Source organism: Bos javanicus, chromosome 24 (assembly GCF_032452875.1).
Source record: "Bos javanicus breed banteng chromosome 24, ARS-OSU_banteng_1.0, whole genome shotgun sequence".
Lineage (NCBI taxonomy): Eukaryota > Metazoa > Chordata > Mammalia > Artiodactyla > Bovidae > Bos > Bos javanicus.
In genome coordinates, this window is record NC_083891.1 from 4,208,413 (window position 1) to 4,224,770 (window position 16,358).

The 16,358-nt window shown below is 42.5% G+C and overlaps 2 protein-coding genes across 2 annotated transcripts in view; one reads left to right on the plus strand and one right to left on the minus strand.

Moving 5' to 3' along the window:
• The window catches only part of C24H18orf63 (chromosome 24 C18orf63 homolog), a 30,053-nt gene extending 27,210 nt beyond the window's left edge, over positions 1–2,843 (minus strand). The window contains exon 1 of the mRNA XM_061399520.1: positions 2,640–2,843. The gene's annotated coding sequence lies outside the window, so the exon portion shown is untranslated. The remainder of the gene's footprint in view (positions 1–2,639) is intronic.
• A 10,844-nt stretch (positions 2,844–13,687) lies between these two features.
• LOC133237464 (cytochrome b5) overlaps positions 13,688–16,358 on the plus strand; it is a 34,158-nt gene continuing 31,487 nt past the window's right edge. The window contains exon 1 of the mRNA XM_061399521.1: positions 13,688–13,981. Coding sequence (XP_061255505.1) covers positions 13,853–13,981 — 129 coding nt within the window. The 5' untranslated portion in view covers positions 13,688–13,852. The remainder of the gene's footprint in view (positions 13,982–16,358) is intronic.

Genomic DNA, 16,358 nt, shown 5'->3' on the forward strand with positions numbered 1-16,358 from the left:
AACATAGTAAACTTGTATTCAGTTTACCAATAGGGTAAAGCATTTCAATCCATCACAGAATATTTGATATTGCATTGGTATACAATGGCAAAAACAAGTTTAGCAAATATTAGCAGTTAAATACCACTTACATTTTACCTTTGAGGTTTTCTAATGATAATCCAGAATTCGGGGGGTACAAGTTTTATTAGGATATAATTCATATCACATACAATTTGCCTATTTACCATGTATAATTAAATGGCTTTTACTACATTCACAGAGTTGCAACCATCACAATACACTTTAGAACACTCTGCCACCCCAAAAATAAAATCTAGAATTTTAAACCTGCAGTTCTATATAACAAATAGAATAATTTGAGTACAAATATTACAAAGAACCACCAGCAATGTGTATTAAATGCATACTCTGTTCTGGATACTAGATATGTTTCTGCTATATTGTTTTTATTTAACAAATTCTTTCTAAAATTTTTGGCTATTAAGTTTCTCTTTGTTTTCAGGAAAACAAAATCTTGCCTATGACAACAATACTTCTTAAAAAATCAAAATGTATAGCAAAGCCTTCTGTTATTTTAAGTTATCTCTATAAAGCATTTCAAAGCTGAAGAATATATTTTTCACCATTTTATACTAAAGAAAATTGTTCACTGAGATCTTTAAATTGTTATCTAGCTTCCCTTTCCACTAATTCTCTGGCTTTCCAACTTCTCTGTGGGATGCATTTTACAGTTGATAATTCACAGGGCATACCTTTGGGGTCTATTTTACATATAACAGAAAAGAAAACTGCAATGTGAAATGATTTAATCTCAGTTTCTCTAGGATACACAAACATATCCAGGGAAGGTAACTGGTATTCTGGTACTTCAATCTTTTAAGCATCCACATATTTTCTCTCTTTTAGAGGAGTAGTAACACAGTCCTGGAATCCGGAGTGTGACCAGCCTTAGGTCTGATCTCAGTAACCAAATACCCTTGTGGTGCCATTTGACCAATGGTGGCATTGCCCTTCTGGCTCCCACATGTCTTTCTCACTCAAGTACCACAGTGCTTGAAATTTTCTTTATTAAAGATCATGGAATTTTGATATTTGGCAAAACTAATACAATTATGTAAAGTTTAAAAATAAAATAAAATTAGAAAAAAAAAAAACTGCGAGTACTCTTAGAAAGATTAACACAAAGTCACACAAGGTGTTAATTAATTTGGTGTACCTAATTAAGATGATTGCTGATAGTAAAAATAGAAACATTCCTTCCTTCTCTGTTTTTCTACTCTCTCTCTATGCTAAATGCTGTTGTGGAAAAAAAAAATTTTAATGAAGTACAAAGTTCCAAGGCCAACTCAATCTACTTCACCAAAGTAAAGAACGTCAATAATGAATGAAGTAAAATAAAAAACAAAGAACTGATTACAGCTTGGGCCCAGAAGTACAAAAGTGCACGTTAGTGTAAATAGGTTAGACAGTTGAAATTTAGAGACTGTTGCTTTCATTTCTGAAACACATTTCCCACTAAAATTACTTTCTGCCTCATTCTTCCTTTAAATATCAGCAAATTCACCAAAAAATTCCTGTGAGTGGTCCTCCCCTTCTCTTGTCAACTTCAAAGACTGATCAGAAAACTGAGTAAACAACTCTGACCTTTTCGGGAATAGGCAGGAATTTATTTAATTTTATTACTTAGCATTACATGAAAACAATTTTTTTTCAATTCATAACTGGCAAAACACAAATTAAAACGTACAAATTTCTTGCCCTAGACTGTGTAAGGACTGCATTGGAAGGCTCGAAATTCAGATGATCAGTTAACAGATTGTTTAGAGAGTAGCACCTGTCACATCCAAGCTGATTAATGGAAAACTTGCTGACTACAAAATAACATTTTGACCACATCTCTGCCCTGGCGATAAGTATTACAGTAAGGAACAGGTACCTACAAAATTGTCCATTTGATGACTCAAAACCCCAAGAGAACCAAGGTCATGGTGAGCGCCCAGGCTGTGAAGTCAGTGACTTGCCGTCTAAGCAGCGTCCAGCCCCGCCGGAGCTTCACTGGGCCTGCCTCTGTGGGGCCTTGGTGGGAAGAGGCCTCACTGGGGGTCGGATTTCCACCGGCCCTACCCACCGCTTCCAAGGTCAACAGGCAAGTTTCCTCCCCTGGGGCCTCATTTTCTTACGCACCGTATGGAATTGGTGGAAATATCTCCAAGGTCTCTACCTACCGTAAGTGCCTTATTTAAAAGGCGATTCTATACATTACTGATTAAATTACATGCCCTAATGTTGGAACCCGTGGGCCTTCGTGAAAGAACGATTCTTGGTTCCTTTCCTTTTCAAAAGCTACAACTATCTCTTCAGCAGGCGCCTCCTGTCAAAGCAAGGCCGTCAGAACCGCTCAGGAGGCGACGCTCGAGCCTCGCGGGGGCAGGCTGGAAGCCAGGCCTGGAGCAACCTCCGCAGTTCCCTCTCCCTCTCGGGCTGGTCAGGCAGTTGTCTTCCGGCCTCAGTCTCCTCAGTCTCCTGGCCTGCGTGTTCTCGCTCCTCAGAGCCCTCCCCGTGGCTCAGGGGTACTGTGTCCAGCATGCCTGGCCATCCCAGACCTCCCCTCACCACCCCTAGCGCCCCCAACTTACCCCAACTTATCCCAGCGTACCCCGGCTCTCTCAGCTTACCCCGAGGGCTCCCAGCATACTCTGCGTGCTCCCAGCATGCTCTGAACGTTCCCAGAATGCCGCTGTGTACCCGTTTTTCCCGCCATAGCTTTTGCTGGCATGAGCCGTTCGTCCTGCATCCACGGTTCTCTGAGAGAGAGCTGGCTTTGGCGTTGGTGTGGCCGGCGCGAGGTTGTTGCTGTCTCCCAAACAGAGGTAGGATGCATCCTCAGGGTATGGCCGCTGCTGACTAAAAGATGGGCTGTCTGGCCTCCTTCCCACTTTCATTGTGTTTGTTTGAACTTGTCCATAATAAAAAGCTTTGGAAAATTATGTTTTTGAGAAGTAAAATAGATTGAAGATACAGGTTACAAATTGGGAGAAGATATTTTCATGAAAGTAATCCACAAGTGGTTATTTTCCAGACTATATAAAGAACTCTTGCAGATCAGTTAGGGTAAGACAGTGTGTCATAGAAAAAAGCAGTTAAGTCATGAACAGGTATTTTGCAGAAAGAAGAAGGATGGCTTATAAGCCTGTGGAAAGATACTCAACATCGTTAATTATCAAATCTAAATAAGACCACAACGAGATACCATAGTATTGACAAAATCGTAAGGATGCAGGATTAGATGTCCCATACACTGTTGGAATGCAGGAATGAAAATTTGAAAATAATGTGATGTAATTTTCTGAAGTTGAATGCTGTAACATACCCTTAGACTTAGAAATTCCTTCCATACACTTCCCTTAAAGAGATTCTTGCATATATGCACCAAGAAATATGTTTGTAGCAGCATTGTTTGTTGAATAAAGTAAGTAGCTACAACAAGCAAACAAAATCCCAAATGTTCAGGGACAAGGGAATTGATAGATAAACTGAATTATATTTACATAATTATATAAGGCAAACAAAAAATAATGAACTACAGTTATGTGCAACATGGGTAAACCTTTCAAAATTAAAATGTGAACATATCATAAGTACACACTTAGATGGTTTATCAAAAATGACCATCCTTATATACCTACCACCCAGATCTAACAGTAGAACATTATCTGTATCTAGGAAGTGCTCCTGGTGCCCTCTCCTAGCCACTTACCCACTTCATTCAAGGTAACTATGTCCCAGCTGCTAATATCATACATTACTTTTGCTTGTTTTGAAACCTTATATTAATGGAATCATACAACACAAACTCTCCTGTGTCTAGCTTCTTTGTAAATATTATGTTCATGAGATTCATCCATGTTGTTGAGGGTAGCAGTATTTTATTCATTTTCATTGCTGGATAGGATTCCATTGTGTGTATATATTTATCCTTTCTGAGGTCGAAGGACAATTAGATTGCTTCTAGTTTAGAATTATTATGAAGAATGCTGCTAAGACCATTCTCGTTCACTTGTTATGTTCACCTTCTATTCAACATGGATGAATTTTTAAAAACATGATTTTTAATGGGGAGGAAGGTTCCAGAAGACTACATACAGTATAATCCCATTTTTATAAAGCTCAATCATTCTCCAAGAAAGCTGAATAAATTGTTTGTTGATATATCCATATGGTTTTTTTTTTTTTTTTCTTTTACTAAGCAAGGACATGATGAACAGAATTCAGGATAACAATGATTTTGGGGAGGCGGAAGAATGAGATATGGGAAGAGCCCACAGTCCCCAAGTCAAGTGAAGTGTTCATTGGTATTTATTTATAGTACTTGGCAGAACGCTCTTAGCCCTTGCCCTGCTTCATTTTGTACTCCAAGGCCAAACTTGCCTGTTACTCCAGGTATATCTTGACTTCCTACTTTTGCATTCCAGTCCCTTATGATGAAGAGGACATCTTTTTTTGATGTTAGTTCCAGAAGGTCTTGTAGGTATTCATAGAACCATTCAACTTCATCTTCTTCAGCATTAGTGGTTGGAGCATAGACTTTGATTACTGTGATATTGAATGGTTTGCCTTAGAAATGAACTGAGATCATTCTGTAGTTTTTGAGATGGCTTCAAAAAAAAAATGTATATATATATATGCACATTCCATCGTTTTTTAGATATGCTTCAAAATATATATGCACATCCACTTACATCCATAAGTAATGATATCATGTTTTATACATAAGGATGTAATGTTTCATACATAATAGTGGCCACCTGGGCTCCCAGGTGGCGCTAGTAGTAAAGAATCCACCTGACATGCAGGAGACATGAGATACAGGTTAGATCCCTGGGTCAGGACTATCCGAATATCCCCTGGAGGAAAGCATGGTAACCCAGTCCAATATTCTTACCTGGAGAATCCCATGGACAGAGGAGCCTGGTAGGCTACAGCCCATAGGGTTGCAAAGAGTCAGACACAACTGAAGTGACTTAGCATGGCAAGAATTTTCCTTCAGGGAAAAACTTTCCTCACAGGATACATTTTGATGACAAGCTTTTTGGCAAGTCTATTCAGTTTTCCAGATTAGAGTTACTTAAGTTTCCCTTTATCTCACTTACAGGCATTCAAGATGGGAAAGAATCCTAAGAATTCTGCCTGATAGTTTGACTGTATATATCTCTTTTATGAAGATTAAGATCGTTGTATTGGTTTATATAATGTTTAAATTGTCAGGACATGCAAGATAAGACCATATTTTGTGAGTAGCCAAGTACCACATGAAGATGAAGGTCATTTCTAGAAAAATTACCTGGGGAAGAGTCAGCTGTTTAGACAGGAAACTGGAACTAAGATGACAAAACCTTGATGATGATAGGGCTGAGTTCAGCATGTACCTTCGTCTGGAATTTGAAGAATTTGGATGTCTAAGATTGTATTTATGGGTAGAATATAGTCCGCTGCCCTCAAACACACAGAGGGAGAGGTGGACTCGGGAGGGTGGGTCCCTAAAAAGGGTCCTCACTGGGTGTGCACCTTACAATCACTTGAGGTTTGACAATCAGACAGACTGTTTGAATTGGCATCACTGCTTCATTTATTAAAGGTGAAGGAACGATGTCAGGTTCTCAGAGTGGAAAATTCTTTTATGTTATCCTTTAGTAAAGTTCATTTGAATATCCTGGCCCTGCTGTAAAAAGCAAAGAAAGGGTTCTATCCACACGGATGCCAGAGAGTCAAGGAGATAACGTAGTATTCATAGTAGGTGGTGGGGAGTGGTATCAGTAATCGGAGAGAGAATCAGGGACAGAAGGATATGGAGGGATGCAGTTGCGTACCGGGAAATGAACGTTTATTTCCTTCTAGCATCAGCCTTAGAGGTCCTGCGCGTGCATGCGTGCTAAGTGGCTTCAGTCATGTCTGACTCTTTTTGACCCTATGAACTGGGCTCTCCAGGCTCCTCTATCCAAGGAATTCTCCAGGTAAGAATACTGATGTGGGTTGCCATGCCCTCCTCCAGGGGATCTTCCCAACCCGGGATCAAACTTGTGTCTCATTATGTCTCCTGCATTGGCAGGCGGGTTCTTCACCACTAGCGCCACCTGGGAAGCCCTGCTGCTGCTGCTGCTGCTGCTAAGTCGCTTCAGTCGTGTCCGACTCTGTGCGACCCCATAGACGGCAGCCCGCCAGGCTCCGCCATCCCTGGGATTCTCCAGGCAAGAACACTGGAGTGGGTTGCCATTTCCTTCTCCAATGCATGAAAATGAAAGGTGAAAGTGAAGTCGCTCCGTCGTGTCCGACTCTTAGCGACCCCATGGACTGCAGCCTACTAGGATCCTCCGTCCATGGGATTTTCCAAGCAAGAGGACTGGAGTGGGGTGCCATTGCCTTCTCCGTGGGAAGCCCTAGAGGTCATATACAGCACTTTTATTCTAGTAGGAAGCTGTGTTTCTGACATGGGGCTCCCAACTTTTGAGAACTCTACTGCCCTCTCCGTCATCCATGTTACTTGTACGCTTAGGTGGCTGCATTGAGCACCTTGGACTAGTGTTAGATCCACTCATTCATTTAAAATTTTTTTACATGCTGCTGTTTGCTTTTAGCTTTTTCCCCCTAATTTCCTAGGCCTAGAAAGAAATGAAACAGTTTTACTTTTAATAGTGTTACAAACCAGGTTTGTCTGACATGCAGCAAGCCAAATGAGGTTAGGCAGAGAAAGGGTTTATTCTCGAGGCCACCAAGTGAGGAGATGGGAGAACAAATCTCATATCCACTTCCCCAAAGGCAAGGCACTTGGGATAGTTATGGGATAAATCTGAGGTGGTAGGAGCATGGGGAAATTGGAGGCAAGAAAAATGAGGTAATCATCATTGTGCAGCTAAGCCCCAGACTTCTTCTTGGGACACGTGCTCAGAAAATGGTGGTATTAGTATGTTTTTAGGGTGGAGGTTTTGGCCTTCAGACATCAAAGGTCACCAAGTGGACACTTTTACCATCTTAACCAGTCTTAACTGGCTGGAGCTTGAACTGGACACAGCTGACTCCAATTTCCTAATAAACAACTTGGGCAAACATCTCCTATTATTTAGGCCATGTGACACTTAGAAATACACAAGATTTTGTAAAAACAAAGCAAACTTGATCAGTGATAGCAGGTTACAGGTGTAATAGAACTAACTGATGATTACCCCCCGTTTCAGTAGATGTCCATGGAAACATAAAAAACTTCACTGATGTTCTTGCTAGTGACAGATAAATTAATCCACATTTCTCAGTGTGATTATTGTATAATTTTGATTTTTCCAAGTACTTACTTCCTCTCTTCTGTATCACTTTTATACCCTTATTCATTCAAAAATATTTACTGAGCATGTGCTGAGTGCCAGGCACTGTGCTGGGCTCTGAAGATACAGATGTGACTAACTGTTCCTGTCCTTGAGGAACTTTTGGTCCAGTGAGAAAGGCAGACACATAGACTGGTGATGTAGTGAGTGTGTGATAGCATGACTGGAGAATAAAGGAGCAGAAAGCATTACTTGGAGGTGAAGGGTGTGCTCAGCACATGCCTTAACCACAGTTGACTCCTGCTACTGCTACTGCTAAGTCGCTTCAGTCGTGTCTGACTCTGTGCAACCCCATAGACAGCAGCCCACCAGGCTCCTCTGTCCTTGGGATTCTCCAGGCAAGAACACTGGAGTGGGTTGCCATTTCCTCCTCCAGTGCACGACAGTGAAAAGTCAAAGTGAAGTCGCTCAGTCGTGTCCAATTCTTAGCGACCCCATGGACTGCAGCCCACCAGGCTCCTCTGTCCATGGGATTTTCCAGGCAAGAGTATTGGAGTTAGGTGCCATTGCCTTCTAAGCTGAGTCAAATAGGGTCCTGAGTCTTTGGCCAGGATAAAGGAGGTAAGGAGAATAAGGGGTAAGAGGTAAACTTAAGGTAAGTGGCAGAGGACAGGGCTTGAGCAAGGATGTGAAAGAGAGGAAAGAATGCTACATGTGGGAGATCTAAAATAGCTCACTGTTGCTAGGCCATGAGGCTTGAGGGGGAAATGACAAAGGATGAAGCTAGAGAGAGGAAGCAGATTTTGAATGATTTGGATGATCTTCAAATTCTCAGCAAGGAATTTGAACTTTAGTTATTGGGAGACATTGGAAGGTATTAGACAAGTAGTCTCAGATGGTAAAGAATCTGCCTGCAATGCAGGAGACCCAGGTTTGATCCCTAGGTTGGAAAGATCCCCCTGGAGATGGGAATGGCAACCCACTCCAGTATTCTTGCCTGAAAAATCCCATAGGCAGAGAAGCCTGGCAAGCAACAGTCCTTGGGATTGCAAAAAGTCAGAAACAACTGAGCAACTGATACTAATACAGACAAGTAGTGATGTGATCAGATTTTAATTTGGGGTTCATTATTGATGGAAGATGGGTCTGAGAATTTCAAGACTAAAGGCTGGAAGAACATGTAAGGGAGTTACTGTAAACAGATAGGCAGCTAATCATGAAAGGCAAATCTGGGGCAATGGTAGTAGGGATAAAGAGGAGACTGACCTGTATGATTCCCAATCTTCTGACTTGGCGGACCTGATGATGATAACACCATCAGCTGTATTTCATAAAATTGTCTAGAACCCTGAATTTCTACAAAGTTAAATAGCATATCTGGAATTTTCCGTGTTGGAGAAGACTCTTGAGAGTCCCTTGGACTGCAAGGAGATCCAACCAGTCCATTCTGAAGGAGATCAGCCCTGGGATTTCTTTGGAAGGAATGATGCTAAAGCTGAAACTCCAGTACTTTGGCCACCTGATTCGAAGAGTTGACTCATTGGAAAAGACTCTGATGCTGGGAGGGATTGGGGGCAGGAGGAGAAGGGGACGACAGAGGATGAGATGGCTGGATGGCATCACTGACTCGATGGACGTGAGTCTGAGTGAACTCCGGGAGTTGGTGATGGACAGGGAGGCCTGGAGTGCTGCGATTCATGGGGTCGCAAAGAGTCGGGCACGACTGAGCGACTGAACTGAACTGAACTGATACCATTTTACTCTGTTCTATTTACTTGTGCTGAAGACAAAAAGATTTTTAAAAATAAATTTAATATTGCAATCATGTACAATCAAACATTTAATCTTTTTATTTACCTGCTTCTACTTAAAGATGGACATATTAAATACAAGGAAATATATAGGAATACATAAAGGAAATACGCCTAAGAATGTATTTATAATAAGATTTCCTACATATAATCAGCTTGCCTTGTCTGAAGTTACTGAGGAATGTTGCCCTTCCTCAGCAGTGAACATATGACATTGTATTCTTTGTGATCAGATGATATCTGTTGCTCTCTACTCCTCATTTCTGCCTCTGATATTCAATTGATTAGAGATTGTCAGCTGACATTCTGGTGTGTTATAAATATACATGGGTAAAACAACTTCAAGTCCATTTTAAAATGAATGAAAATGTAAAAAATTTAGTAAGCTTTGGAAATTATTGCTAATAGATGAGGACTTGTTTGGAAATCAACTACATAGGACATGTATACTAGAGAAATAGATATTTTTAGAAGGGAACAGCTAACCTATGCTAACGTATTTAAAAGACATAGGTTTAATGCAAATTATCCATGTAGATAATTTGAATTGGAGTCCATCTTTGTAGAGTGCCCATTTGTCAAGGGAACCTGCTTTCTATGGTTTAGCAAATATAATGATGTGTCAATGGGAAGTAAAGAGCTGCTGAAGTGTGTCTTGTGCATGAGTGGCAGGAGGAAGTAGAAAAGGAATAAAAACTGTAATGATGTTTGCTTATTTTTGCTTCTTAGTAGAAGAGTGAACTTCTACTACAGTATATTTCACCTGAGGAACTTCAGGAGTAGAGTTGGTTTTCTAAATGTTTATTAAAATGTCTTTGCTGGAGGGAACATCAGGAAGTTTGTAAATATCTGTATTCCTTTTAATTTCTTAGGTTTGTTTCTAAATTTGCCTAAATTTACTTCACCTTGGTGGAGATGGAAATGGCATCCCACTCCAGTATTCTTGCCTGGAGAATCCCATGAACAGAGGACCTGGGGGAATTGCAGTCTATGGGTCGCACAGAGTTGGACACAACTGAAGTGCACACACATCACCTCGGAGCACTTGCCATGTAGGATGTTTCCTTATACCAGTGTTTTAAAGTAAGGAAGTCTTGTTTGATAATAGCATTTGCTAAAATCTGTTGATTGCTTTCTTTGTGCCAGACCCTGGCTAAACATTTTATAAGCAATGGCTTAGAGAGTTAACTGATTAGGTCATAGTCATGCATCTGGTAAGTTACTAAACCAGGAATAGGATCCAGGTCACTGGCACCAAAGTTTTGTTTTAATCACTTCTGGAGTTATTCGGAACTGGCACTGAAATCTGAAACAGTCTTGACATTGGATTATAGAGGCAGTTGTCACTGACACACTGCTCTGCCAGAGTCATGTGGAGATTCAGCAGACCCGGGAACTGTTAGGGTAATGGTATACATAGCCTGATTCACTGTTTTTAAAGCATTTAGGACAGTTATAACACTACATACATGTATTTCAAAACAGGAAAAATCCCAATTCAATAATCTAAACTCTCACCTCAAGAAACTAGGAAAAAAAAGAAACTCAAAGCAAGCAGAAGGAAAGACTTGATCAGGAGCAGAAATCAGTGACCAAAAAAGAAAAAAGAAAAACAGTGGAGAAAATCAGACACCAGAAGTGAGCTCTGGAGAAGGCCATGGCACCCCACTCCAGTACTCTTGCCTGGAAAATCCCATGGACGGAGGAGCCTGGTAGGCTGCAGTCCATGGGGTCGCTAGAGTCGGACACAACTGAGCGACTTCACTTTCACTTTTCACTTTCATGCACTGGAGGAGGAAATGGCGACCCACTCCAGTGTTCTTGCCTGGAGAATCCCAGGGACGGAGGAGCCTGGTGGGCTGCCGTCTATGGGGTCGCACAGAGTCGGACACGACTGAAGCGACTTAGCAGCAGCAGCAGCAGCAGTAGCAGTAGCAGCAGAAGTGAGCTCTTGGAAACAAATCAGTAAACCAACAACACTGTAAATTATACTTTTTAAAAATTTATTATTTTAAATTATTTATTTTAATTGGAGGCTACTTACTTACAATATATGGTGGGTTTTGCCATACATCGACATGAATCAACCCTGGGTGTACATGTGTCCCACCATCCTGAACCCCCCTCCACACCCTCTCCACCCCATCCGTCTGGATTGTCCCAGAGCACCGGATTTGGGTGCCCTGCACCATGCATTGAATTTGTACTGGTAATCTATTTTACATATGGTAATATACATGTTTCAATACCATTCTCTCTTATCGTGCCACCTTTGCCTTCTCCTGCATAGTCCAAAAGTCTGTTCTTTACATCTGTGTCTCTCTTGCTGTCTTCCATATAGGGTCATTGTTACTGTCTTTCTAAATTCCATATATATGCATTAATATACTGTATTGCTGTTTCTCTTTCTGACTTACTTCACTCTGTATAATAGGCTCCAGTTTCATCCACCTCATTAGAACCGACTCAAATGCATTCTTTTTTATAGATGAGTAATATTCCATTATGTATATGTGCCACAACTTCCTTATCCATTTGTCTGCCAATGGACACCTAGGTTGCTTCTGTGTCCTAGCTATTGTAAAGTGCTGCAGTGAACATTGGGGTACATATGTCTCTTTCAGTTCTGGTTTCCTTGATGTGTATGCCCAGCAGTGGTATTGCTGGGTCATATGGCAGTTCTATTTTGTTTTTGTTTTTTTTTAAGGAATCTCCACACTGTTCTTCACAGTGGCTGTCCTAGTTTGCATTTCCACCAACAGTGTAAGAGTGTTCCCTTTTCTCCACACTCTCTCCAGCATTTATTGTTTGTAGACTCTTTGATGGCAGTCATTCTGATGGGCGTGAAATGGTACCTCATTGTGGTTTTGATTTGCATTACTCTGATGATGAGTGATGTTGAGCATCTTTTCATGTGTTTGTTAGCCATCTGTATGTCTTCTTTGGAGAAATGTCTGTTTAGTTCTTTGGCCCATTTTTTGATTGGGTCATTTATTTTTCTGGTATTGAGCTGCATGAGTTGCTTGTATATTTTGGAGATTAATTCTTTGTCAGTTACTTTGTTTGCTATTATTTTCTCCCACTCTGAAGGCTGCCTTTTCACCTTGCTTGTAGTTTCCTTTGTTGTGCAAACGCTTTTAAGTTTAATTAGGTCCCATTTATTTATTTTTGTTTTTATTTCCATTATTCTGGGAGGTGGATCACAGAGGATCTTGCTGTGATTTATGTCAGAGAGTGTTCTGCCTATGTTTTCCTCTAAGAGTTTTATAGTTTCTGGTCTTACATTTAGATCTTTAATCCATTTTGAGTTTATTTTTGTTATGGTGTTAGGAAGTGTTCTAGTTTCATTCTTTTACAGGTGGTTGACCAGTTTTCCCAGCACCACTTGTAAACAGACTATCTCTTCTCCATTGTATATTTTTGCCTCCTTTGTAATTTTTTTAAAAAGCACATTGGAAAAAAACAAAAAGAATTACATATCATAAGCAAGTAGGGCTTATTCCAGAGATGCAAGGCTGGTGCAGTATTTGAAAACCAAAGCATTCCATCATGTGAAATGGATAAAGAGTATTTGGAATGTTTGGGAACTTGTCTTCTTGGCCTTGCATTCCTACGGAGGAGGTAAGCAAGGGGGTAGGAAACCAACACTAGCAGCAGCGAGTGGAAAGAACTGTGCTGTTTCCTGGAGGATGACCTACATGTGTAATCCACTGTGTCGTTCTTTTTGGAAGTAAATACCATTGCTGAAAAAGGCCTTAACAAAAATCATAGTCTTTTTTTTTTTTTTTAACGTGCTGGAATTCTCTCCCCCGCCTTTTAAAAATGGAACATTTGTAAATCTTCCTATGGATGCTCAGCTGGGGAGGCCCTGCTCCAGACTCTATTCCAAGAGCTATCAATCATTTAGAATTTACCTTAAACAATATACTGGTGAGAAAAGACATAAGACACTAATACAAGTACTCGCCTAGTCAGGGGTGAAGAAAGAATAACTTCAGAGCCACCGACGTCCTCAGAACCTACACTTGAGGCCGCTTTTGCTTTTTTGGAACAGTTTCTGGGTTTTGTTTTGTTCTTTTTTTCTCTTGAGAGAATGGGTTAGTTCTGGGGCGGGAGGGGATGGGCCAGGCAGTCACAGAGCCCTGCTCCGGGCAGCACACTCGTCCGGCCACGTCCACCAGGTTGCTCTGCATCGCTCAGCCTCGCAGTGAACGCCTACACTCGCTGCGGAAGGACTCTGTTACAAATTAACGAACGCCCAGGTCTGACCGGATTGGGAAACCGCGGCGATTTTGATGTAGGGTCGCTGCCTTGCACAAGGTGGACTCTGCGCTGGTCACCCGGTCTGGTCCACGCGATCCCGGACGCTCTGACCCCGGGCCACCGCCTTCGGCGCAGACGCGAACCCCGCCCCCCCCGCGCTCTCCTAAACTGTGATTGTGAAGGGCATCTTCTGCAGCCAATCAACACCCGCTCACTGGGCGGGGCCCGCCGGGTTGGTGGAGAGCGTCGGGCGGGGGGCGGGGCCCTTGAGCGACAGGAATTCTGGCCAATCATCAGAGGCCGTGCTTCGGCCACTCCCCTCCTCCGTGCGGGCAGCCCTCCTCAGGAGCGGAGCCGAGCCGGGCAGCGGGGAATGTCCCAGGACGAGTTCGCAGAGACGCCCGCTCTTCTCCGTCCAGCTCTCCTGCTGCCTTTAGGGCCTTAGGCTCGCTGAGTTAAGAAATGGCCGAGGAGTCCAGCAAAGCCGTTAAGTACTACACCCTGGAAGAGATCCAGAAGCACAACAACAGCAAGAGCACCTGGCTGATCCTGCACTACAAAGTGTACGATTTGACCAAATTTTTGGAGGAGGTGAGTTGATGGAGGCAGGATGCCGATCGGGGCTTGGGGGGCTCCCTGCCGAGACTTACCTTGCGGGGCAGGATTGGTCTGCGCACGACTCCTCGTGCACACCTGAGTGTGCTCACCCGCGCGGGAGCACCGGGCTCTGCACAGTTGGGAGCACTCCCCTCATCCACACGCCTGTGTCTCTGCCTCCCTCTGTGTGCGCGCTGCCTGAGTGCACACCTGGGAGCGGACCCCGAGTTTGTACCCTTGAGTCTGTGCGCCCGCGTGTTTGTCCCCGGAGGCTGCACCTTCGTGTGCGAACACCTGGGGGCGACCGGAGGTGCATAGGTGCTGCGGCCAGGTGAGCCAGTTTGGCAGACCGCGGCACGCCCTCATGGGGCGGGAGCAGCTTCCCCGGACCCTGCGCGGGCAGGTGGGAGAGCCGCGCTTCGCACTTAGTGGGGAGCAAAGTCGCAAGTGGAATTGAGGGCGCAACCAGGGAGGACTTTTGAAGGTCTTTTTTATCTTGAGTTTGCATAGGCCAGGTCTTCATCTAGGACCAGGGTCGTGCCACTTATTATTCCTGGAGTGGATTCCTAATTGAAGCCGGTGCCACTCCACCATCCACGCCCAGTCACCTGCTGTTCACCTAGAAGGCGCCCAGTGATATTTAAGGTATCCAGTGCTGACTTCAGTGAGGCGCAGTCCTGGACTCCTGCGAGCGGCTGGGGTGGGGGTCGGGGGTGAGGGGGCGAGTGGCAGTGAGGAAGGGGGGAGGGACAGACAAGTGAAAAGAGCCAGTGCGACTTCACCCTTAGGCAGCTTTGGGAATTGTAAAGTAGCTGGGTAACTTAGAGGAAAGCAATCCTTAGCCTTGATTCTTTGCATTGATTATACTTTTTTGCAATAAATTCTAAGGGGTTTTTGTTTGCTACTTTGTGTGTGTGTGTGTGTGTGTGTGTGTGTGTGTGTGTGTGTGTGAGGGCGGGGTTCAGTCATAAAATTTTTTTTAAACAATTTTTTATTGGAGTATAATTGCTTTACAATGTTGTGTTAGTCTCTGCTGTACAACCAAGTGAATCAGCTATATGTATACATACATCCCCTCCCTCTTTTTTAAATTTATTTTTAATTGAAGGATAATTGCTTTACAGAATTTTGTTGTTTTCTGTCAACATGTAACACTCTCCTTCATTCCCCCAGACAATAAATGGGAATGTTTAGTGATGGGAATTCTTTACATAGTTTGTGAGAAAAATGAAGATAGAGGCCTGATCTGAGCTGGATCACAATTTGTATCAAAAGACATTTGTTTTGCAGAGAATGCTTAATTTTTTTAAAGGTTGAAGTTGTTTATTAGTAACATATTTTACTGTTAAATTGTTACCAGGTGATGTACCAGAAGGTAAAATAGTGTCTTGATGTGGTCAAGAGTGGTTTATAGCAGAGGGTCAGATCTGTCCTATCCCTTCTGCTGAGCGACAGAGCTTATTTGCTATTAGAATTTCTTGAACAATCTTGTATCATAACATCAGGCCTAATTGATGCCAGATGTCTACTTAAAACTGTTCCATCCCCATTCCCAAGGTATGTATAATTGTGGGATTTTAAAATCCAATGTGTACATACTTTATTGGTGTCTATAAAAAAATAGTATTTATCAAGTGAAAAAGTGAAAGTGAAGTCGCTCAGTTGTGTCCGACTCTTTGCGACCCCATGGACCATAGCCCGCCAGGCTCTCCATCTATGGAATTTTCCAGGCAAGAGTACTGGAGTGGGTTGCCATTTCCTTCTCCAGGGAATCTTCCTGACACAGGGATTGAACCCGGGTCTCCTGAACGGCAGGCAGACTCTTTACCGTCTGAGCCACCAGGATATTTTATTTGATGAAGCATTTGACATTTTTTCTTTTTTGTGGGGTCTGTCGTGTTCATTACTGTCTCGCTCACCAGATGTCAGTATCATCTCCACCCCCTCACCCCCTTCCGCAAGACAACCAAAAATGTCTCCAACTCTTGTCAAATGTTCCCTTGGGGATAACAAAGTCACTCCCAGTCAAGAATCACTGCCCTAAGGTATATCTTGCATGACTTTTTTTATGGAACATTTCTCAGAAGATAAGAGATTATTAAACTGTACTATAAACCATTTACTCTTATATTTCATTCTTATGAGGCAGAAAAGGAATTGCACAAAGTTTTTAAACAAAACCGGAAGAGATGCAGACCAGCTGTTCAGTGGGTGAATCAGCTGACAGCAGATTCTGTTTCTCACTCAGTTTTTAAGACCCTCTTTAAAAGGAGCTTGGGGAGAACATCTCTCAAGAAAAAAAATGTGATGAATCACATTTATCACTAATATTTGATAACTAATACTTGTAGCTAGGTAACTCAAAACTACT